This window comes from Vanacampus margaritifer, chromosome 5, assembly GCF_051991255.1.
Source record: "Vanacampus margaritifer isolate UIUO_Vmar chromosome 5, RoL_Vmar_1.0, whole genome shotgun sequence".
In the NCBI taxonomy this organism is placed as follows: Eukaryota; Metazoa; Chordata; class Actinopteri; order Syngnathiformes; family Syngnathidae; genus Vanacampus; species Vanacampus margaritifer.
In genome coordinates, this window is record NC_135436.1 from 5,742,399 (window position 1) to 5,768,814 (window position 26,416).

The 26,416-nt window shown below is 38.5% G+C and overlaps 1 protein-coding gene across 1 annotated transcript; it reads right to left on the reverse strand.

The window, feature by feature from the left end:
* Positions 1–99: 99 nt before the first annotated feature.
* On the reverse strand, positions 100–21,998 carry LOC144052340 (galectin-9-like). The gene is given in 9 exon segments (XM_077566304.1): positions 100–544; positions 546–601; positions 14,813–14,969; positions 16,552–16,640; positions 16,900–17,058; positions 17,147–17,266; positions 19,301–19,508; positions 19,629–19,717; positions 21,843–21,998. Coding segments are annotated over 9 exon segments (999 nt in total). The 5' UTR covers positions 21,882–21,998; the 3' UTR covers positions 100–462.
* Between the last annotated feature and the right edge of the window lie 4,418 nt (positions 21,999–26,416).

Genomic DNA, 26,416 nt, shown 5'->3' on the forward strand with positions numbered 1-26,416 from the left:
CCAGTGCTCAAGAAGATGTCTCCTGAAAAATTGTCTTTATGTCTACCTGCATCATATTTTTCTTATCTTTTATCTATATCTTTCTCAGTACAGAAGAACTCCATCAAACCAAACTTTTATTTATTTATTTATTTCAATTTATCACAAATGAATAATGATTGTACACATGAAAAGGAAAAACACTGGAAAACGATATGAAAGAATCAACTTCTAAAACTCACTCTGACCCACAGTAAAACCACTAACAAATCTACTTTCGATTATTTTGTGACTTTTATAGCATCATCCAGTCAGGAATTTAGACAGAGTTAGGAAAACTTGTACTTCTTGTTTTTTAGCAAATACTTTATTTTGCTGATTGTTATGATACAGTACATGTTATTTATGTTAATTGAGTAAGTATATATGAAAATAATAAATAAGAAAATAAATGATATTTGAGGGCATCCCTTTTTTGAATCTCTAGACATGAACTGAGGTGATGCTAATGTCACCGTTGATCTCCAGCTCGGAAATGTGATGCAGGTGAGTGAAACGGTGCCTCAGCTTGCATTCCGTTGGCCACAATCCTGAAGGAGTGATTCTCACAACAGATGATCAGCTGAATGAAAACAGTTTTATTATTTTTCAGTCACACAGTAAAATTTATATTTTCAAAATGGAAATGAACTTGATGACTGCATTGCAAATCACCACTGACATGGCAAATGTAGATAAGATGCATGAGTAGTAGCAATAGTATTTTATACATTTCTACATACTGTATTCGATTTTATAATTAATAATAATAAGTAATAATTATAATATAAATAAGACTGTGTCATCCTTTACATATGAGGGTGTTACAATATTAATGAGTCATGCAAGACAGTCAAATTTGGTATTATTTAATGCTGGGAATGGAGGACATGCTGGAGTCTATCCCAGCTCAACGCCCAGTAGGTGGAGTACACCTAGGGCTGGGGATTGCCAACAACCTCACGATACAGCGGTCACGATACGATACGTATCGCGATACAAGTGTATCCCAATACATGGTCTTTAACCCTTCAGATCCGAAACTGTCGGTAGCGACAGGACAACACACTTGTTTTTTAAATCACTGTAATTCCTGAATCGCTAGCGCTAGCAACGTAATTCCAACGGCTTCTGAAAGCAGAGAAGTGGAGCTTTACGTGGATACCACATATATTATGGTAGCTAGCAGATTCATGTGTGGAGGAGGGGAAGCGTTGTGTCATAGTGGAGATGACACATGTCTTACAAATCAATGTATCCACGTAACCATTTGCACTCGCAACATATCTGAAAGTGGAGGAGTGGAGCTTTACTACGAGAGAAAGCTCTCTTAAAAACAATAAAAACAAGCAAACTGCTATGATAATAGTACTAATAGGGTTAAGGGAATACGTATCCCGACATTTAACATTGCTTTACATGCATTTTTATTATAAGAGCCATATATCTAAATGATGTTTATTATGTTGGATGGCAAAAACGTTTTTGTTAGCAGCTCTTCTGGTTTGCCACCTAGTGGCATGCGTGGTCTAAATGCGAGTGCATTGCAGAGCAAGGTGTCACTTTCACAGACACACCGGGAAACTTTACAAATAGACATGAGCCAATATGAGTAAAAATATCATACTTATATACATATATATATATATACATACATAATTACAGCTCTGAAATGTGCTTATTTGAAAGATTTGGGGAAATAAAACCCTTTTTTTTTTCATTTAACACATTCTATTTAGTTGTTTTTGTTATTATAGGAAAATCGGTACATTAAGAAACATGTACCATGTAATAAATAAATGTTGATAGTCTTCCTCTGTTTTATTTTTTCTTAGCAAGACACAGTGTCTGTTACAATAAAAGTGTATATAAGTTATATATTTGCTACTAATGTGAACTTTGGATGAGCTTACTAATCAAATGGCTCAAAGATCACTAGATTGTGTTGACTGTGTTTTTGATGTCACACAGCCTGGGACAGCAAGGAAACAGGAACTGCGCCCAATCACAAGGAGGATGATTACATTTTCGGTGACAGTTGAAAGATAAAAACATGCTTATACTTGCATACACTTACAAACAATCAGACAAATGTTTTTATTTTGAGACAATGCAGCATTGCATCATGCGTTTCCCCACCCCTTTAGAGTTGCAACGCACTCATGTGATTCAGAAAGCACCCCAAAATTAAAAAAGCGGGAGACAGAGTGGCCAGAGTGGTTTGAGGAGTCTGACTGGACACCTCTCTGCTCTCCTCGCAAGTAAGAAACCCAAAAGACTTGTCTTCTCATCCTTGTGTCTGTGTATTTTTAACTGTTCTAGGTTGCTTGAACCTGACAGTGTCCAATCACTGGTGAGCTATTTTTAGAACAGACTTGAATTCGTGGGACACCTACACATGTACACTTTTTTTTTTGATGAAGTAAACTGTCTACAAGGCACCAGAAAGTGGGTTTTCATCCACCTATTTTTATTCGAATTTTCAAGAATTGCAAAAAAGAATCTGAATGGAAACGGCAGAAATAAAAAATAAATAAATAAATAAAAATAAAAAAGTAATTTAAGATGGCTTTATTAACATCAGCTCTCAATGTAACGACACACCTCACTTACATGCGGGAGGGAAGCCAACAAGACAAACTTCTGTTCAGTCAGTCAATACCAACATTCACACCTGGAACTCCCCATTGCCCCAAAGTTCCGTCACTACAACGTCATCTCGCGGCGCATATTCGCAAAAGAAGAATAGATGGAAACAGGCATAAGTCGCATGTCATTTTCACAAAATTCGCATTAACATTTCGAAACATTTGGATGGAAACCTGACTACAGTCTCTTTTCTCTGCTCTCCCCACTCTCTCCTCCTGCTGCTGCTTTGCAATTAACTTCAGAGGCTGCTGCAGCACAGCCCTGCAAGCAATGAGTGGTTAACTCTTTGACTGCCAAAAACGTTAAATGACGTTTAGTAAAAACCTACGGCGGGCCGCCAAGGACGTTAAAAGACGTTCTCCAATTATTCTTTTTTTGGGGGGGAAACGGGTGGAGGAAAGCCTTGGCCAGCTGTGGTGAAAGTTTCAAGCAGATCTAGTTAGCCTAATGACTATTTTTGGCCCCTAGATGGCAGCAATGACTTTCTTTTGACAAGATTGGGTAGGCGTCAGTAGAAGACGTGAGGCGGAGCTAGAGGGGACACTGGCTGGGGAAGGGAAAAGAACATGGCGACTGGTTGCAAGCAGCTCACGCTCGAGCAGTTTTTTTCAAAGACGAAAAGCATCAACCAACGCTAAAGAGCACATTGATGACGACGATGATCATCATCGATGATGATGATGGTGACTCCGAGGTTGGGAGCATTGACGCGGCAGTAGAAGACGTGAGGCGTAGCTAGATGGCTGAAGAAGCGAACAATGGCGAACGGTTGCAAGCAGCTCACACTTGGGAATTTTTTTCAAAGACGAAAGGCATCGACCAACGCTAAAGAGCACATTGATGACGACGATGATCATCATCGATGATGATGATGGTGACTCCGAGGTTGACGCCGAAGTTGGAAGCGCTGACGCGGTGCCTATGACGACGTCATAAAGGTTCACGGGCTAGCGATGCTAACACCGGAAAACGCGGAGCACAACCGAGCACGCTCAGGCGGACGCTCAGGCGGACGCTCAGGCGGACGCTCAATCGGACGACGAAGAGTGCCCCGAGTCCAATGCATATTCATCGGAGGAGTGGGTACAGTCTGCTACTTGCTATTCCCCGGAAAAAAAGGCCGTCAAGAAAGTGTAACGTCTGCATGCGAAACGGACAATCGAAGTGAAACGTATCTGTTGTGCAAATCCTGCTCCGTCTCCTTGCACGCAGGGCAGTGTTACAAAAAGAAAAACTGTATTTGAAACATCCACATAATTGTAAATAGTACCACAGTTGCACACATTTGTAAATAGTTTGCGAAATTGTTTTGTCAAATTGTTACACTGTTGAATGGAAATAAACGTATTTTTCAATCTAAAAACACTTTTTCATTGTTGGTGGTGGTGTATTACAGAAGTAAAGCACTATTTAGGTGTTTGTGGCATCATTCATGGACAAAAAGAAGTGTAGAATTCACTAGAGTGCATGAAATAACATTGTTTCACAAAAAGCTCTTTTTCTCCGCTTTTTGTTTCAAAACAGAGCATTTCGGTGAAACTAACCATTTTCTATTGTTGATTACTGAAGAACGGAATAAGGTAGAAACAAACTTTTTTTTCTGATGAAAGATGAGAGTTCAATCTTTCATTTGGTAGTATGTGTATTTCCATAGTCCAAACACAACATTTTCTGTGGACCTTGAAAGATCAGTCAAAATGCTTAAATCGGCTGGCACTGGCGACATCCCGTTTCTAAAAACGTCTGGCAGTCAAAGAGTTAACTGCCAACAGTATTTACAAATAAATGTGCTATATCGATTCTGATGCCTGCTACCGATACGTGTATTGTAAAGAGGCCCGCAACAATACAGTGGCGTATCGATTTTTTTAGCACACCCGTATGTACACCCCGAACTGGTCGCCAGCCAATCTCAGGGCACACATAGGCGAACAACACACACACAATCACACCTACGGACAATTTAGAGTGGACAATCGGCCTACCATGCATGTTTTTGGAAGGTGGGAGGTAACCGGAGTACCCGGAGTAAATCCGCGCAGGCACAATTTGACTAACTGTGGTCTGTTCTAAAAATAGCTTACCAGTTATAGGACACAGAGTTGCAAAGATGAATTAAAAGGAAAATTTCAACATTTTTTTTTTTAAACTTTTCATGGTACATGTTTCTATAATTTACCAAATATTCTATATCTATATAATATTTTGTTTAAAAATTTATTAAATTGTGTTGAATGAAAGGAAGAGCTGTTTTATTTACTCAAATATTACCAAAAATGGCAAAAATAACAGCATAAATGTACCCAGATAAATAAATATTTCAATAAATTTCAATTATATATATATATATATATATATATATATATATATATATATATATATATATATATATTAGTGCTGTCAAAGTTAAAGCGTTAACTAATTCATTAGTCACAAAAAAATTGCGCATTAATTATGTATTAAAGCAGATTAATCACACTAGTAATTTTGACCGCAGATTATCCTTTACCTGACAGCGGATGATTACATTAAAAGTAGCAACGGTTGTGTTTGAGCAATAAACATAACTACATGCATTAAAGTAAAGCATGTAATAAATGTTTGCGGATGACACTCAGAATATTTGTTCAAACATTTTTTTCCATTTTAAAGGTCTCATATTATTCAACTTTTCCACAAAATAAAATAGTTTTTAAATGTGTAAAAGACATTTCTGTGACAAATTGACTTTGGATCTAATATTTTTGCTGTCCATAAATCAGCCAAAAAACGCTCTGTCCAAAACAGCCTGTTTTAAGGGTGTATCACTTTTATGTAAATAGCTGCACCAGGCCACGTCTAGGCCACACCCTTATCTCTTGAAGGGGCAGTGATTTCAGTCATGGTAGTCATGTGCTAATGCTGTGAATGGAAATGACTGACCATGGGAGCAGAAGAAAAGAAAAATACAGAGAACTATTTTAATATGTGGAAAAGTGGCATAACGTTTGACCTTAAGAAAAAGTAGCATAAAGTTACTGCAGAGACTATGTTGTAGCATTAGTTTGCGATTGTTTAGGCAATGGTTATTTTGCCGTGAATATCTCAGATTTGCCATGAATGCTGAAGACATTTAATATTTTCAATTTGATGTTTAACTGTTTTTGAGTTTACTTATAGGCATATCAATGTGATATAATCATGAGTGTTTAAAATAATACAGTGGAGTAATGATTTTGTGAACTTTATTTTATCCTCTCACCCTCAAAGCTATTGAAGATAGGAATGTGCATGATGTTATTTAGAGCCTTTTGGCATTGGAGTCTAAAAGTCTGGGGTTAGATCCTAATTGCATTTGTTCCCCCAGTCAAGAAGGGGAACTGTATGTAAATGTCTGTTTACTAATAAGATTACACCTTTGGCCAACCTGGAATCAACATGTCTGTATGTAAACGTCTGCTTACTAACAACATTACACATTTGGTCACTAGGAGTCGACATGTCTGTTTTTTAATCAACTTAGGAGGGGAAGAGGAACCTTTTATCTTTTGAGTATAAATGAGTCGATGTTCTGTAAATTGTCACACACTTGGGGTCATCACATTGCATTCTGATGTGGTGTCCTGACTGTGTCTTTAGAGGCCTCTAAATAAATTCTTGCAAGAAAACTTCTTCATCAGATCCTGAATACAATTATTTGGACGCGCAAAGGTTACACTTAATACAGTAATCAAAATATTCCTTCAAAATGGTGACCCCGACGTGATCTTATTGAGACGTTTTTTCAATAGCTGTGATTGATCCTGAACACCGGATTTCTAAAGCGCAAAAATATTAACAAGGTGAGTGGACATTTTATCCACGTAGAGAAATTCTGGTTGTTTAGGATCAATACGGTTGCATTTCGTCTGTGCTAGGTTGTATTTGGGATCTGTGAGCAAGTTTGGGGGGTTGTAGTAGTATTTCTTACGGTGGGACGGAAAGTCCTCGATTTTGAAAATTACTACGACATTGAACCATGCATGGGAGTTTTTTCCGCGGTGGAATAGGCTGTGTTTTTTATTTTTTCGTATGAATAAGCCGTCAGTATATAAGCTACTGGGCGTGCGGTGTGGATTAGCCGCCTGTGTGTGATATCATTCACACAAGGTGTGTGCTGTGTGGAATTATTAAACCGAGGGACATAATTCCTCGGTGTGTGTGTGTGTTGGGTTTAAGTCGCGCATAAAAATGCCCCGTGTTTACGGAAGTGACGTCAAGTCGGAGCGCTCCGCCGTTTTAAACGGCATAAGACATTGAGTACCACGGGGGAATAGGCTGTTGTGGTTGTTGTGGTGTTATAAGCCGCTAGTGGTGATCGCACTATGTGTGTGCTGATGTGTGTTGTGATATAAGCAGCTCGCGTTGATCACGCGTAGTGTTTGCTGAGTTAAACGCCCGTATATTGCGTGTATCGCTACGGTGCCGTGGAGTGATATAAAAAGCCTGCCGTTTTTTCGGTTCAGAGCTGTGTGATATAAGCCGCCCGTGAAGATCCTGGATATATTTGTTGAAGTCGCGCAAAAGGTATTTAATATCTGTTTCATTTTCGTCTTGTTTGTGTTTGTCTGAAAAAAAAAATAATAATAATAATTTTTTTTGGGGGGATTAATGAGAATACTTTTGATCTGTTATATCGTAGTATCATAAGTGAGACGTCACTGACTTTATAAATATTAAAAACGACTAATTACTACATATTATGGACGAAAAAATTCGACCGTAACTAAGGAGGTTCGATTTGCATAGACTTCCGGTCGAGAGTCAGAATTGGTCGCTAAGCGAACAGTGAGTTCATGATGCTGGACGCATTTCCACCACGGCGTCAACTTAAGTATGAAACTCTTTTAAATGTATGAATGCGCACTAATTGTGATAGTGGTTGGTTCTCACCGTTGTAAAATGTGGTGTGTTTGTGGAATTTGATTGTGTAAACAGCGCCAGACGCTGATTACCTACGCTGATTACCTACAATATAAGGTCGTGGACCAAATGTTGGTTTGTGCTAGAATGTTAGCGTTGGATAGCTCTGTGAAAGTTGCGCGGATAACGGTGTTAAGTGATTTTGAGAATGAGGAGGCTGATGCTAAGCTAGCGGCTCTGCCAGTGTACAGTTGCCATGCACGGGAGATTAGTTTTTGGTAAGACGCTACCGCACGAATCTGTTTTTAAGGCTAAGGATGAGTTAGCTGCGGGCAGCTGCATCTGTTAAGAAATTGGAACATAAATTGGATGAAGTGTTGACTGTGAAAGATGACCCGCGGGGAAAATTTGAACCAAGCGAGAGCTCTTGGCTTAGAAATGAATTGTTGAATGTACGCGTTTGTTTGTTAAGCTCCATGGTGTGTTGTGGCCACGCGGTTTTTCGTTGTTTGTCTTACAATGTGCGCGACGTGTCTGTGTCGCAGCCGTAACGTTGCGATGGATTGTGCGCGAATAAGTCAACATTTGAGCTATAACTACGTGGTGAAGTTATTATTAGACGAATAAACGGTGTATTTTACAAATGAGTGCGCACTTCGGAGAGGTTTGTGTTCGTCTGTGGTTCAACAACTGAGACACCACTGAATTAAGTTGAGGAGTTTGTGTTGTGTGTGAGTGTGTTCTGGGTCTAGTTTGGTGAGTTGAAACTGTGAATATGTCAAGCATGTGTGAATTGTGAGTTTAAAGGGGGGATTTGATTTCTTCTTGTTTTTGTGTTTTTTCTCCTCAATGCCTTTATGACAAGGGAGAGGAAACTGAAGTTAAGTGAAAGAAGGACTGAGTTTGTTGGAAGGCAGGTATTTTGTGTCTCCAAAAATGAGCGAGATAAGATAGGATGTATATGAATGGCGTTTTGTAGGAACAGGAAAAGAGTAGATTTCAATGGAAAAGAGGTGGAAAAAATTTCCTCTCTCTCCAGTTTCTTTGTCCTCAAAAAAGGGTGAAAAAGAATGGTAAGCAGGAAATCTGCATATTTTGAAAGGATGGGGGCCGTGAGCTGCTGTTTTAAGAAGGTGGTGATTTGTACTGTTGTCTGTTAAAATTAAATTAAACTAGATAAAAAAGGACAGGGGGGTGTGATAAGTTTAGTCCTCTCTCCCATTGTCTCCATTTGGGTGACTTGTAGCCTGTTGTGTGTGTGAATAGCAGGGGTCTTCTAATGCTAATCTGTTAAAATCAAATTGTTCCTGTTATGCGGAAGGATATAGAGGTCTAGGTGTTAACTACAGGTCACTATCATATTATTTTTAAAATCAGATCCGTGTTTTTTATAGTTGAATGAGTAATAAAACCAAATTTTAATTGAAATAGACTTTTCATTTTTGATTTTTATATTTCCCCTGCATCTCTGATAACTTATTCGTAGGTGTGAAAATGATTTAACCTTTGTCCTTATCTGAGTCCCATTCTAGAAGTCTGAGGAGCCCTGAAATTCGAAATGACTTCCATCCAAGTGGCCAGGGTGACTGACAGCTGTCACATTTTCTTAAATTTGAGGTAACACGTAATGAAGATGTCTATGGTAGACATATGCGTAAATATAGTACTACTACTTGCTATAGTGTAGTGGTCAAATTCAAATAAAACCACAAAATAAATAAATGAATAAATTAAAAATAGTTTGAAAAACAAAATATTTTGGGGGAATTTTTTATTTTATTTTTTCTTGGAAATTGAATGACAACAAGCAGTGTTCTCTTGCTATGATCTCATCTCCCTCTGTCTGTTCCGAGTGTATAAATGTTTCAAGCAGGTTCAATCTTTGACTGAAAGGTGTTTCACTTGGGTGACTCAACCAAAAAGTGCTGGAAATGGAATGAACAGCATTCTCCTGCTATGCTTGATGTTCAGAGTGGACGGCGAACTGAACAATGGTCACTTTCGGGGGGGGAAGTGACCACACGGACTGCGAAAAGGATGGTACACTGTAAATCCGCTCGTCCTGTGACTGTTCAATGACTCTTATGCATTGTTTGAGCATAATGTCCAGCAACTTTTTGAGCAGACAGGATTATCATCGATTCTGCCATGATGAACTTTTCCTGAGAACTCCAGTGCACAAAGCCCAGCGCCCGCTTTGAACTTTGCCCTGCATAAACTGCTATCGACAAGGACAGGAAGGAATATGAACTCCAGTTGTGGACTCAAAGTTCTGGAATCATCTGAGTTTGGTGCCTGAGGTCGTATGTTGTATTCTGTTTGTAGACATTTGCACTCTGTACTATGTCAGAAAGGAGATGTGATCTATAGCAACGCAGTTTCGGAAATTGAGAACAGCTTATGTGAATTAGGGTAGTATAAAATTTATTCTAATCTTTAAATACTATATTTTCCGTTGTTTGATGCTTGTTGAATTTGGCCTTCTATTTTTTTTCCCATTTCTCTTTTATAACTTTGGCTTCTCAGAGTGGACTCAGATATGGAACACTTAAGGCGAATTTGCTGGTTAAATTTTTAATTTTGATTAAGCTCAACAGCACTGACCTTTGGATTCCACGGGGAATGCACAAAGGCAAAGTTCCCTGCTGTGTTTTTACAAACCCCCACTACTCTGTAGAAGAGGTGAGGTTAGGTAGCATTTTAAGAATACTTTTTGGTTGGTTTAAAGTAGGGATTTTGTTTTGTTTTTCTGATTATAACTCGTTTCTTTTACTAGTTGAGATGGCAGATATTTGGAAGATTTGTGACCTGCAATAGATTAATGGGGTTGTTTAAAAAAAATTCTTCTCTTCCTGACCCTAAAAGTCCTCCGCTGCAGTATCTTAATTTACATCTGCTTAAGTTGTTTGTTTTTCTCACTTTAAGTTGCCTGAACAGGATTCAAATTTACATTACAAACTATTGCCTCAAAGGCTTTTGTTTTGATGGCTCATGGCTAGCTCAGCTGGAGATCTTTTTATAGTTCTGGTGTTGGCCAAATTGTCACAATTTGGTTGTTTTTTTAATCTACAGGACACAAGGTGTCTGTTTTTCCTCTTTGAAGCAGCAATTTGGAAGCGGCTGCAGTTTTCACATTCAGGTCTGAAATGATCAAAATTGATCTTTATCAGATGGGGGAATGATTGGTCTGTCTGAGTTTGTTGAAAAGGAAGTCTGATGTGAGAATGATTGGTCTGTCTGATGTGAGAATGAAGTTTGGTGTGAGGAATTTACAGGCGAAGAATGGAGCGGAGAATGGTGAGGATTTGACCATGGGAGGAAAAGTAAGTTCTACATAGAGGACAAAAGACGACCCTTATAGCAGAAATACGGTAAGTATGTTCCATCTCAGAAACAATTGAAAAGTATAATTTCTAGAGCCCATGGAATATGCCATTTAGGTGTGGAAGGAACATTGACACACCTGGGTGACATTTTTTCATGAGACAAGTTGTTAAAAATGAACTGCAGTGTTTATTTAAGGTATAAGTATAAATCTCTTCTCAGACTGTTCATGGCCCGGCCGGACATGAATAGTTCTGAGTTAAGATGATGTTGTTTTTAAATGATTTACACTGCTATAATAAGAAACCAGCGTTAAAAATACAGAAATTTGATGTACGACAAAGAGCACATTTATGCTAAAATCTACAACAGTAAATATCATGGTAAAATATTTGATTAATCATTATCTACCATCATAAGGGTTTCCTAGGAAGATTGGATCAGACAAACCCACTTGAAAAAACAAAACTTCATAAGATATAGAAAAGGCATTGAGATTAAAACATATTTGATTTAGTATATTATCTCTGATCTCAAGGACATTAAAGAAAAATAGAAATATTAAACAATTGGCCTCATAAAGTTTCAATGGCAACAAGACTTTCATTATTATGCCATTGAATGTACAAATGTCATTAAACGGATTCTGTTTGAATGCCACAACAAAAATAACTTTTTCCGTGTCCAACAGCATGTTTCAGGACCTACAGAACTTAAACAATTAACATTTGCTAAAAATTACCAGGTGCTCTTTTCAAAGTAAAGAATGAAGACTATATGTTATAAGTGACTAAATGATAATGATTTTGCTTTCAGATATGGTGAAAAAATGGTCGATCTGGTTTGCTGATCATAATAGTGGGAGCCACACGAGGTCCCAGGCTCTTCAATCACATCAATTGACTCAGACCGAGGGGGTTGACTAAGCTGCTGATCTGCGTCCACACCAATTGGAGCCATCTAACGGATCCCACCACACCCGGTTCCAGTGTCTACCTGACAAGCTGCCCAAGGACGCGGAAGAAAGAAGATTCATTGGAGTGCCTTTTCCCTGGGCACGGATTGACACAGTTGGAAAAGCTGATCAAGTGTCAATCTGCTGTTTGAAAGGGGGAAATGACTCAAATCCCCTTTTCATCAATTCACAAGGAGCCTTTTGGCATTGGAGTCTAAAAGTCTGGGGTTAGATCCTAATTGCATTTGTTCCCCCAGTCAAGAAGGGGAACTGTATGTAAATGTCTGTTTACTAATAAGATTACACCTTTGGCCAACATGGAATCAACATGTCTGTATGTAAGCGTCTGCTTACTAACAACATTACACATTTGGTCACTAGGAGTCGACATGTCTGTTCTTTAATCAACTTAGGAGGGGAAGAGGAACCTTTTATCTTTTGAGTATAAATGAGTCGATGTTCTGTAAATTGTCACACACTTGGGGTCATCACGTTGCATTCTGATGTGGTGTCCTGACTGTGTCTTTAGAGGCCTCTAAATAAATTCTTGCAAGAAAACTTCTTCATCAGATCCTGAATACAATTATTTGGACACGCAAAGATTACACTTAATATAGTAATCAAAATATTCCTTCAATGCTTATAGACATTTACAAGCGGTTATGAATAACACAAATGTGCACATTTAGGCCACTGCGCGGTCGCAACGTGCAAGCCGTCTTGTCGACTTAGCAGCCGGTTAGCATCACAAAGTCAGACCAACTAGATGGGGAGTTGCCAGTCACGGCAAATTAAACACCGCGGATTGTATTTTGACAATATGCAACCGCTTCACATTATCCAACCACCGTCTGCTTGATCATATCTGACCTCTTGTAACCAAACAACCTCCACACAACAAATGTAGCTCCCACTTTAGGCACTAAAAATACACCAGTAATATGGTAGAAGGTGCACATCTTTTATTAGAAAGGTTAGGAAGGAAGACTAAATAAAAAATGTTAAACTTACATCTTTACCATTTGCAGTTGTGTCACACTGTTGGGACCGATCTAATATGTTTCAACGTGTTGCAAATCCAGCTCTTAACAGGCTTTCACTAACAAAACAGTCCTTTGAGAAATGATGTCAGTACACATCCTTCAAAAATAATATTTAATAATTATATCTATATAATAATAATAATATAATAATAATAATCTATATAATAATATAATAATAATTAATCCATTGTCTTCTCAAAGACTTGGGACAAAGGAACCAACCACTTTTTCTTGATCATTGTTTCCCCTCTCTACGGAGCATTTGCGAGCACGGGGAGAAAAAGAAAGGAGGAGCCAGCTTCTCGAATTTCAGTGGGCGTGACGAACCTTTACCAGAGGTGCCACTAACCTAAGGGGGCTGGGTCGAGTGCACTTCCGTGTCTTTTTGACGTCATTAAGTCACGGAAGTTCAATCTGCTCGTTTGAAACACACATTTTAGAAAGGAGGAGAAAGCTAAAGAAGTCGCAGATGGACTTTTTTCATACCTGGTTGGATTGTAGACAGGATTGTAGACAGGGATGCATATTATTGATAGACAACCCCACTAAAGTGCATTCTCATACTATGTGACCTTTGACTATGGGACCGATTCGTATCGTGATTAAACAGTATCGAATTGATTCATGACCCATGAATCGTGATACAGATCAAATTGCCAGGTATTAGGCAATTCACACCACTACTACGTACTAAATGTGTTACAACGTAAATAACAATGGCGGCGTACGCCAAAATGAAGTTTCTACAAAATGTATTAAACTGGAAATGATTTTTGAAAAATTAATCTCATAGTTATGTTGGTAACAACCAAATAAGTAATATAGAGCAAACTTGTCATTACATTCGGGGTTCCTTTTAAATGTCGAAAAAAATTAACACATAATAGGTGCTATTTAAATTTGGCGGGCAAAAAAGGGTGATAAAAAAGCCTTTTTAATTAAGCGATTATTTGTGATTAATCAAAATTTTAAGATGTGATTAATCTGATTAAAAATATAATTGTTTGACAGCTCTAATATATATATATATATATATATATATATATATATATATATATATAGTTTATATAAGTTTCTGGGCTTTTTTGTAGAGGTATTTATAATTATCTCTTGAAATTGTAGTATGTTATAATAACTGTACATCTGACGATAGTTTGATCTTTCTAGATTGAATGGGACAGCTGCAGCATGACTTTGAACACACCCTACTAAATCCTGCTCATCACAGTTTTTGAAGTTTTGGGAAAATGCCGTCCTTCAGACTGCTTATTCTTGCATGGGTCGATCATCGTTTTTTGAGTGGCACAAACGATTCAAGGAAGGCAGAGAGTCTGTGAGGTCAATGAGAGGTGTGGGAGGAATAGGGAAGTCAGAATACCAGAGTTGGTGTATATCACGTACATCTTCCGCATTTTCAGTTCCTTGTGAATAATTGTGTGTACAGTTCCCACACTGACATCAGACTGTGTACTTATCGTCTTTATAGAGACACGACGGTCCTCATCCATAAATGTATGAATTTCCTCCACCAACTCTGGTGTTCGAACTTCTCTACTCCTCCCACACCTCTCATCATCACTCCCATTTGTGCTACTCAAAAACCGATGATCGACCCATGCAACAGGGTCTTCCAAAGTGCTCTCACGACCAGACTGCATTATCAAAAAACTTCAGCTGTGGCAAGCAGGGTAGAGTAGGATGTGTTCAAAGTCCTGCTGCAGCTGTCCCGTTGAACATAGACAGAATCAAACTGGATCAGCCATCTCGTCAGATGTACAATTAGAACATACTACAATTTCAAGAGTCTACAATAATTATAAATGCCTTTACAAAAAAAAGTCTGAAAACTTATTGAAGGCACGTATATACAGTATTTACAGTTACATTATATATTATACAGATGATAGAAAACCTATGGACGCATAACATTGGAGTGACATACCGTGAAAGGCTGTCCCTTGTGAAAGGGCATTGGGCCACCACGCTCCTCTGAGCCCCATTGCTGCCCCTGCTTGGTATTTCGAACCACAACGTTCTCGTTAAAACGTGGATTATAGTGTAGAGCAGTGCCAGCATGATGGTTCAGATTGACATCGAATCTGAGATGAAAAACAGGGAAAATGTTAATTTTAATGGACATCGTATGTTATCTCCACATATGACTTCTGGTCATTTGTTTAACAGCCAGATTTAGAACAGAACAGGAGATATCAAATCTATGGATATGGATATATCTATAGACTGGTGCGTCTGTCCATTAAACAATAAAACAAAAAACTGAACATGATATTTATGTCAGTTGCATTCTTTTGTAGCCTATAGTGTGGTCAGACTCCACTTTTAGAAGTTCCAAATATATTTGGACGGCAGTCTATGTGTAGTCTATTTTTAGATGATAAGCAATTTAATGTTAACAAATACACATAATAAATAACCATGTGGCCTACTTTCAGAAGAGATCATATCATGTCATATAATTCCAGATCATAGCACAGCACAATAAAATTATATTTTGAAAATTAACCAGATTAGCAGTGCAGCATTTCGAACCAACCAACATTGTAAGGAAAGTATGGTCTAGAAGTCGCACAAGAAACATCTTACTGTATTTGTGTGTCCCCCCCCCCCACACTTTTATATGACAAATTATTGTATTTAAATGCTACGACTCATTACATGCACATTAGATAAGTGTTATGATTAAGGCTGTCACTTTAATGCGTTAATCTAGATTAATTAATTACACGCAAATGAGTGCGCTAATAAAAATAACGCAATTGATTGCGAGTGGCAAGTCAATGCGCAATTTGGCCCATCAAGGTACCCGTAGGCGGCAGAGGTGCGCCACTACAGGGTAGCACTACTAGCCACTACAAACATTGACAACAGCAGACATGGACATGCGAGTGCAGCACAGCCAGGAGAGCGAAAAGATGTAATTTTTGGAAACTTTGAACAAATTGAAAGTGAAACATTCTCCAGAGCAATTTTGATACAGATTCAAAGGGTCCCTGTAAACTACTTCACATCATTAATCTAGTGCTGTTAAATGATTACATTTTTAAAACTAATTAATCGCACAATTTTCCATAATTAATCACGATTAATCACATTTTTCTACTTTTGCTTCTACTTTTTCTTCAAAGCTTGTAACAGATATTTACTTGAGTAAAATCTTGGAATGAATATGAAATCATCCAATAGAAAGTATATTTAGAATCAAAAACTGTTCTAATAGCATTCTTTGAGCATTGACTAAAATATTTCTCCTGTGAAATGCAACTGTCCAACAAAACAATCAAAATAGACTCCAACAAACAATTCTCAGAACTTCTTGCTTACATAGCATGCCATATCATAACCAGAAAGTACTACTAGGGGAAAATACCACTATGCCACCATTAGTGCTACCAGATTAAGGTAGTGGCGGTGTTGTGCAATCTTTGTTTTTATCAGTGCGTGGGTCAGAATTATTATTTTTTTAATTAAGTCTTGGTTTTTAAAGTGCTATAATAAATTTATTTACAATTTCACAAATTATATTCTCTGAAAACAATTAATTCAGTGTGAACATGTTTAGCAAAAGTTAATAGTCTGTGCACAATGAATGACATTATATGGTCATTTTTAAATTCATCTTTTACTCGTTCAGAAATTAAGCTTAAAAAATGATGACCTAACCTTGTGGCGTTAGGGTGAACGGTCCCTAGGATGGTAACGGTCCTTCCAGCCTTAAATCCTCCATTGATGACAACCTTGTATGGAACAGTCTATACACATATAAGTTAAACAATAGTTAAAACACAATTACAAGCTTATTGAATTCATGTTTCTTTACCCTTATTTAAAGGTAAAACTTTACACTGAACAAAAGCCTTGCATGACTCGATAGAATGCTTTCCCATTTGGATATATATATATATATATATATATATATATATATATATATATATATATATATATATCAAAGTGACTTTAATACTGTGTGTGCAACAGCACATGTGTGTAAAATAGTTTTAATAGACTCACATAGATTGCGGGACAAAATCCAGGTTGTGAGGGGAATCCAGACTGCGGGGGAAATCCTGGACATGGTGGGAATGCCTGATTCGGATACATTCCATGTGAGGGAAAGCTAGGCACAGGAGGAAAAGTGGGCTGACCGGGAAACGTTGGTTGTCCAGGGAACTAGAGCAAAGCGTAAATAATTATAATTGACACTGTCTTCATAAATGTATGACATTTTTACGTCATACTAATCAGTACTGATTGTTACCATAGAGCTAGTGAAGAAAATGGAGGAAATGTCGACTTTTCCAACAATTGAGATGGTATCCACTCGGCAAAATGGAATACAATGTCTATACTCCATAAAGTGAGCGCCATTGACATTCAGCTAGAGAGATAAAATATGGAATTATGAAGTCAATTGTAATGCAAGTGTAACACAATAAGCAAAGTGTGCATTACGTTTGCGCATTCGTCAAGAAAAAAGCGAGGCTACCAATTAGGGGTGTGAATTGCCTAGTACCTGGCGATTCGATTCGTATCACGATTCATAGGTCACAATTCGATTCAATACCGATTAATCCCGATACAAATCTATAAATTTATTATTGCGATTTTTTTTTTAACTCAAATTTAGAAAATACAAATCAGTAAACTTGTACATGTACACTGTAAGATCTGTGTGAAAATGTATTTATTTATCTGAAAATTCAGGCTTATAATTGAGCACTGCATTTAACAAACAGGTTGCAGTCTGTTTCATGTTTGAACAGCACTGAAATAAAATATTAAGGCTTAATGTTCATTAATATAACATTCTTCCATGCTTAATGTGTGAATCCTAACCCTAAGTAAAACGTTTTGTTGAATATTTCCATCAAAAATTGATGTCTAAAAATCGATGCGGCCGCATATTGAATCGATTCGAGAATTGCGTGCTGTAATATTGCGATATATTGCTGAATCGATTTTTTCTAACACCCCTACTACCAACTAGTGAGATTAGAGTGGTGACAGTCTTTGCGTAACTGTACACCTTAAAGCTTGCAAGTCAACCCCCGAAGTCAGTAAACCACATGCTATGCATGTTTAAAATACATTAAATAAAAAACAGCAACTTTCCACCGGTTGAAATGTTAGAAATCAGAGCTCATTCCATTGGATCCAATTCATTTTCAATGACCGTATGGTAGTTTAGCCTACCCACAATGCACCGTGCAGTCGAGAAACGCACTTCGCTTATTGCTTATGGGTGGTAAAGAGATTATAAAGTAACAGATCCATGTTTGGTTTATCATTCACTTTCCTCATTCTTTCAAATATTGAGCCAATATCCTGGCTTGGCACTTTTTCAGCGCACGCGCGTTCGATGTAAAAAAAATTAATAAAAATCAAAGTCGGAAGTTGCATTTATTTCTGTTGGCACTGACACACTTGATCACGCTGTTGTTAACTACCCCTCCATCCCTCCCTGAGCCCCTGCAAATATTTTTAGTCTGCCATTGTCTTTAACTGTATACAGTGTTGAGCCGGGGGTGTGCAGAATGTGCTCATTGTTCCTGCAGAGCGTCGCGCTGGCATGGACCGTTTATGTCCGTGGTCCTGCGTGCCCACAAACTGTTTCCCTGCTGCCTCTTTTCCTTTCGTCCCACCTTCTCGACGACCTGTGCCAACAGACCGTGCTCTTGGTTGCAACTAGGGGTGTGAATTGCCTAGTACCTGGCGGTTCGATCCATGTCACGATTCATAGGTAACGATTCGATTCAATACCAATTAATCTCGATACGAATCTATAAATTGATTATTGCATTTTTTTTAAACTCAAATTTATAAAATACTAATCAGTAAACTTGTACATGTATACATTTGTATGAAAATGTATTATTTGTCTGAAACTTCAGGTTTATAACTGTGAGCCACTTAATTTAACAAACAATCTGTTCCATGTTTGAACAGCATTGAAATAAAAATATTAAGGCTTAATGTTCCATTAATTGTAAAATGTTTCCATGCTTGACGTGTGAACGCTAACCATAAGTAAGACGTTTTGTTGAATATTTTCATTAAAAAATTATGTTTGAACATCAATTCAGCCGCATATCGAATCGATTCGAGAATTGCACGCTGTAATATCGCGGTAAATTGCCAAATCGATTTTTTTTTAACACCCCTAGTTGCAACACACAATAATCGGGCTGGGTCTGGTCAGTGTTTGTTCAGATTTGTAGAGTGGCCACTGTCTGATCCAGAACACAGGATTAATTTATCTGGTAATTTGACAGAGCGACCGTCGTGAACGACCAAAAAGTTGCGTAGTTTGAGCTGGGTATTGCATCAATGGCACCTTTCTTTCTTTGTACACTTGTTTTGCTGAGAGAATATTTTGACCAGATTTGCCAATTTAATGAACAAGATACTAGACCCGGTAGGAATCCCTGGAGACTGTGATGAGCAGGTTGAAGACTGAGCCAGTGGTCAAAGGTGAGTTTTGCTTCCTTTCTTCTGTACCCCAGCGACCATTTTGGAAGGTATTGGTGACAACATAGCCAGGATGACTGTCATACCGTGGGTTAAAATGGAGCGCAATGTCTGCATTTGCGTTGGAGCCACACTGTAAATTCACATGGAACCTAAAAATAACAAAGCATTCCAATGAATATAAACACTCGACAAAGGTTTTACACACTACGTTGTACAAATGTATTTTTATGGGTGAAAATTGCAGATACTGAAATAAGGAGTGGTTTGACCTGTCAGCTCCAGGTTGGACTCGTCCACTGATGGTGATGGATTTGCCCTCCTGTAGACCACCACTGATGGAACCAGTGAAGGGAATTATCTACAAAGGAAAGGACTTCTTTTAATAAATTCCAAGCAAGAGCGATTAATTTGCAAAGGAAAGCTTGCTGAGGGCCAAGCCAACATGCCTATCTCAAATTAGAATTAAGAAAAAAAATATTGTCTTTATTCAGTAAATTGCTTCACGTGTGTATATGTGATATGTATTGTCATAATTATGAAATAAAAATTTAGACAAAATTATATGTGGTCATTAAAAGTACATCTATCCATCCATTTACAACCGCTTGTTGGATCGCGGGGGCAGCAGCTTTAGGAGGGAAACCCAGACTTCCCTCTCACCAGCCACTTCAACCAGCTCCTTCGGCGGCATCCCAAGGTGTTCCAAGACCAGCTGAGAGACTAAGTCTCTCCGGCGTGACGTGGGTCGTCCCCAGGGCCTCCCGCCAGTGGGACACCTCAACACCTCTCCAAGGAGAAGTCCAGGAGGGATCCGAACCAGATGCCCGAGCCACCTCAGCTGGCTCCTTTCAACGCGGAGGAGTAGCGGCTCGACTCTAAGTCCCTCCCGGATGACCAAGCTTCTCACCCTATCTCTAAGGGAGAGCCCGGACACCCTGGAAAAGAAACTCATTTTGTCCGCTTGTATCCGGGATCTTGTTTTTTCGGTCAAGACCCACGGCTAGTGACCATAGGTGAGGGTAGGAACATATATCGACCGGTAAATTGAGAGCTTTGCCTGTTGGCTCAGCTCCTTCTTCACTACAATGGACCGAAACCGACCGAGTCTGCAGTTGTTGGTTGGATGCATTATGCACAAAATTAATGTTATAATTTTAAAAGTCGATAGATGTACTTCACCCGTGAACAAGACCCCAATATACTTGAAGGTTTTGAAGGGGCAATTATAACATTAATTTTGTGCATAATGCACCCAACCAACAACTTGTAGTTGGTCTTAGTCAGGACTCCAAAATATCTAGATAAGTGGGAAGGTATAATATTTTAACAATGATATACACTTTACACACGATGATTTATAATAGGCTACACACAATACGTACAGCATGTGAAAATGTTGACTTTGCATACAGTGTCATGCGGCAAAATCCTCTTGGCCCTCTTTCCTCCACTATGCCAGGGAATAAGTAGGCTACGTTGCTAACATTACGACACCTCTCTGTTGGAAAAAATATTTATAGAGGGGTAGGAGAATTCGCTAAATATAGTGAAAACATATTGTAGTGGTCAACACCGCAGACCTAATTTGTAGCTCTTGCTCACCACCTCACTTGTATTAGACTCCACAAGTGTGCACATAAACAAAAAAACACCTTTGAAAATAAAAGTACCATATATATATATATTTTTTTTTTTTTGGGGGGGACTGCATGGTCACTGTGAGAGCCCGTCAGAGACTGTGGGCGACTGGGCGGGCCGGATGTGCCCTGATCTGATACTTGCATATCCTCGTGCGTGTGTTTCTGTAGTCTGTTCAAATGGCTCTTTAGGGTATTTAAGGTTACCACCCCTGCCCTAGCGTAAATTACATTGTCACCATTGTCATTAAGCAATAATGGCATACCAGTGTTTTTTCATCATATTTAATTATATCCTTTTTCATTACCTGTGGTTTCCGTTTTGAATTTTAAAGTTTAAGTACGGCTATTATAATGGCTAACGAGGTAACAGAAAATTAATAGGAATGATGTTGAATTATTAACTACCAAACTGCAATTGCAAGTCCATTGATTCGATTCTCTTTTAAGTTTTTTTTTTGCATATTGAGTTAGATAAAATATTAACAGGTATAATAAATGTGATGTGTGGAAGTGGGAAGGCAGAATGTTTTTTTGCCCCTGGGCCCGTGAAACATTTTTTTTTAATGCGTAACGTAATGGTATGCCTTGCCGTTCTACCGCAACCCCAGTTTCATTAAGAAACAAAACAACAAACAAACACCGAAATCAGAATTTACTGTCAAACTACGTGCTGATGGCGCACAGACATGCGACAATTTTAAATAAGACTACGACTAGCAGCCGCTAACAGCCACAGTAAGTGACGGGACAAGCAAACTCCAGCCCTCTTTTCTGTACTCAACGAGGAAAGGAAAAGATTGTGTCTCAGAGTTAAATAAACAAACAAAAGCAGAATTATCTTACCGGATTATAAAACGGCATGTGTTGATGGAAAGCCATCATCCAAAAAGGTATACAGCAGTGTTTGCGTTCCGTGTAGCTGTGAGAAGTGAGGGACGTTATGCACCGTTATCTTTTAATTCTGCTTAAAACTTTCGATTTCGTGTTAAGTGGGCGGGACTGGCTACGCCTTGCAGAGTTTTCGGTTAGGGAGGATGTTGAGGTAAGAGACACGTCAAGACAAGATAAGACCCCATAAAAAATGATCGTGTATTATTTACTGGAAGTCGAAAAAGGCTGAATGTGTCATTAACCTCACCAGATCATCTGACAGTTTATTGCCAGTAGTGAAATCAATTTGAGCCTTGTGACCAATGTCTCGTCATTTGAGTGTGTATGGATTCCCCCAACCCCCTTTTTGGTTTTGATATTTTGAGATTGAGACCTTTTAAAATATTAGTTATTAAAGCAAAAAGTACAAAATAAGACCCACACAAGTTGTGATCAGAGGCCAACCACCCACAATTAATCACATTTGCATTTTAAATTCAGAATTTTCATATGGGGAAAAAAATGTCACACAAGGCACTTGTTGCATTTTCATGCATGCCAAAGGCCGAATTATGCTGCATGGTTCAAGTGACGGAAGTCTGATTTGGAATCACGCACTTGTACCTGAAGTGTAACCTCCCCAGCCATATATATATATATATATATATATATACATGGTCTCCCAGGCGGGGAAACAAACTCTCACCAACTTGCACCAAAGGCAACTGACGGTTCCACTCTGCCACCTGGAGCCCAGCAAGATTGATAATGGACTCGTGACGTATTTCCGGGAAAATCTCGTAACGCACTGCCTTTTCCGGTAATGCCATCGCCGTTCGTTTTTCTTCAGAGAACCTCGATCAGTTGTCAACATTTTGGAGTATTTTTTCGTATTTTATTTTTTTTATGAGTGCGGTTGCGTGCATTTGTCAAGGCATCGAAGAAGAGGAGAGATGACAGTACGCCGAGTGATTACTGCTGTGTGCCCACATAGACAGGTTAGAACTCTGCCTTGTTTTTTTTTTCTCTTATGCTGACCACCGGAGACAGTTTGTTGTAACTTGTTAACATTCGCAGCGATAACTGTAGCTGTCGACCACACAGGGGCGGCGTTTGTTAACAACAGAGCTGTATTTTGACGCTTAAACTTTGATGTGTTGATACTCTGTTTACAAAATTATCTAACGTTTCTGCCTTTTTGGCGTTTTGACTTTTCATGTGCCTGTGTGTATATTATTCAAATTCTGCCATTTTATTGTATTAAAAACATGAAAATAATTATATGAGTCATTCTTGCACCGATGACAACACTGTTGGATTTCCAAAGCAACCACTTTTCAGCAAGGTATTAAGAGAAATGTCACCATGTGCTGACATAAAAAATTAATAATAAACCATGTACCCCAGTAGTCCCGGGAGAGGAGCTACAATACATAATTTGCATTTACATAAAAAAAAAAAAAATAGCTTTAGTAGCTACTCAAACGGCTTGTATTTACGTGTAATAATAATTTTAAACAATGACTTCATTACCAGAGCTCAAGCCGTTAAAATTATGGCTCTGGGTGATCTAATTAGTAGTTTTAAAATTCTGATAGACATAATGTTTAAGCAAGAAGCAACTCCTGTTCTTTTTCAGTGGGTTAAAGATTTAGGCTTAGAGTCTTACATCACATCAACAGTGCACTCCGCTGAAGTCTCCCCGCACCGGAAGGTTGGGTGCACTCACACGTCGAATGTGGAAGTGATTTGTGCATATAGTCCATGTCAAAGCACGATTTGTGACCCCTGTACGATCTGTGATACGCACGCGCAGAAGATCGGCCATCTTAGATCACAAACTACAACAACCACATAGGTCAAAACACGTTCACACACAAAATTAAACAGACACTGCAAAAGGTACAGGACAGGTGCACGTTTGTTTTTGTTTATTTTTATTTTTTTAAAGGTGAGGTCTTTAGTTTTCACTTGGAAATAAACAGTTCTTAAACACTGGATGTATACACATGTAATCCTTCTCAATCAACACCTCTGGGCTTCTGTTAATGTGTCTGTATTTTGCCCTTTTGTTGTGTTTTGCCATGAGAGGGACGTTTGTGGGCCTAAAGTCTATGTTTACCCCTCAGCGTGTCGCTGAAGGCAGGCGCAATGTTGACGGGAGTGGGGGTGGAGCCATGGGAGGAGTCAGTTTTGAATTGGTTGTTTACAAACACAAACGGTTGTGTCTACAAACAAAAACGGACAAAACTAAAGACCCCACCTTTAACTTAAGCAAAGCGGTTCTTTACCCAAGCATTTCTTGTACAAATAGAAAATATTTTGACACATACTGTAATTATAGTTTTCTGTGAGCAAGGCTGGACTGGCACCAAAAAATCAGCCCTAGCATTTTGACTTGGGCTGGCCAGCCTGCTGGTTCAGTTTGCTGTTAATATTGTAAATTGATTAATAGAAGAAAATACTAATTAAATAGCACAATATTGGCCCCAAAAGACGCCATCCCACCGGGCATCTGCCCTGTATGCGAGATGGCCAGTCCAACCCTGGCTGTGAGAGTGTGTACAGTTTATTTTTATTGTCTTTAGAACAATGCGTGGCCATTTTCATAGTGTAACACATTGTTTGCAAATATGTATTTTCTTATTTACTTCCAATTGACTTATATTTGTTTTGTGAATTATTACTTTTGGTTTTGTATTTATTTTAGTTTTACATGCTGAAGTGTTTTGTGTACTGCGCATGTCATGAGCGCAGAGAAAGGTGCAACCGAGCCAGCCTTGTTCGGGAAGAGAGTTAAATAAGAGAGACGTGCTTGAATCCTGTCTTGCCGTGTCTGGTTAATTTAGCAGGAAGACGCCAAAAAACATCAACTTGAAACTATTTGTAGCCCGCCTTTTACCCAGCATCCAGAAACGAAAACAACATCTTAGGGTTACAATAGCATAGGGGTTGAGACTGGTTGAGGGGTGGGGGTCATTTAAAACACAGACACACCGCAGACCTACTGTAAAGTATAACAATGCAGACTCACTGAATATATAATGGGGTCAAAAGTAAAATGTTCGTCTTTAAAACGTATAGGATCAAAAGTTACTTAGTTACCTTAAAATCCATCAAGAATCTAAGATTTTTTTTTGTATGTATCATTTTACGAACACGCAATATCGCGCAGGCATATTAAGGTATTTTGTTCTAGTGTTTTGCCGTAGTTAGCGATCCAAGATGGCCGATCTTTCGCGCATACACGTCACAGATTGTGCAGGGGTCACAGATAGTGCCTTGACAGTCCATAGTGATTCACTCAAGGGAGTTCTTCACATTATCAATCTGGTACTTTACTAGGCAGACGCGTTTGGGAAGGACGGGGCTTGCTGTACAATACTTTGAGCCGATTGGACGATGCGGCATCTTTGCACATTTTGTTTTGACCAATCAAGGCAACGGATGAAAATCTCATCTTCCGTCTTGTCTTAGGGAGGGGGAGCAAAGTAAAAATGCACGAAACACCTCAAATTCAACAAGGAAACGGTAAGTAATTCTGCGAGAACATAATTAATTGCAGCACCCATTCGTCTTTTAGGTTTGTTTGTTTGTTTACCCCCGCCATCGACGCTTATTGGTTTCGTCCTGCCTAAACAACCTGATTGGTCCGATCGAAAAAAGATCGGCTGCAAACGTATCAGCGGGAGCGGTACAAGATGTATTCTCCGGTGTTTGTGAACTCACAAATACCACGAGAATTCATCTTGCTGGCAAGGTTACCTGAAGTGTATCCATCCTAAACATTTACTTTACCACTTTACAAAAAGAGTGCCCTTATGAAAGGTTTATTAATTATTTATAACATAAATTAATAAAACATTTACAACCATTTAATTAACAACAGTATGAATGACATTTTATTTTATTTTTTTCGCCAATCAGTGAGCAGTGCTAGTGAAATGTACTACAAAATGTGGATTATTTTTGCTTGAATCCAGTCCTCATCATGCATGTTTTTAACTCATTCACTCCCAGCCATTTTCACTGAAGCAACCCCCTTCACTACTGGCTGTTTTACTGGATTTTGACAGATTTTGCAAGGCCCACAGAATATTGTGTTCTATTGCTCTAAAAACATGGAACCTACCAAAAGAAAGATTAGGCTCAGGGGGAAAAAAAGGTATATTTGTATCTGTTTCCATTTTGCAGCAATTGGTATTTTAGAATATAGCCAAGTTTCATCATTATTCACAAATCTTTTTAGAATTGTGAGTAAATTAGCTCTTTTTGTTTCAACATAGCCCTGGTTGGTCTCTTTTGCTCTGCTGCCACCTGCTGGCCGTTTTTGTAATAACTACCATTTCTTCAACCGTTCTTTGCAATTGAGAGACTGCATCAAAGCCTTCTGTATGCTCTAGCATAAAAAACAAACAAACAAATAAATTTATAAAATACATCTTTTGGGACATCTAAAACATTAAACTTAACATAAAAGTCATCCAGTGCTCAAGAAGATGTCTCCTGACAAAGTGTCTTCATGTCTACCTGCGTCATATTTTTTG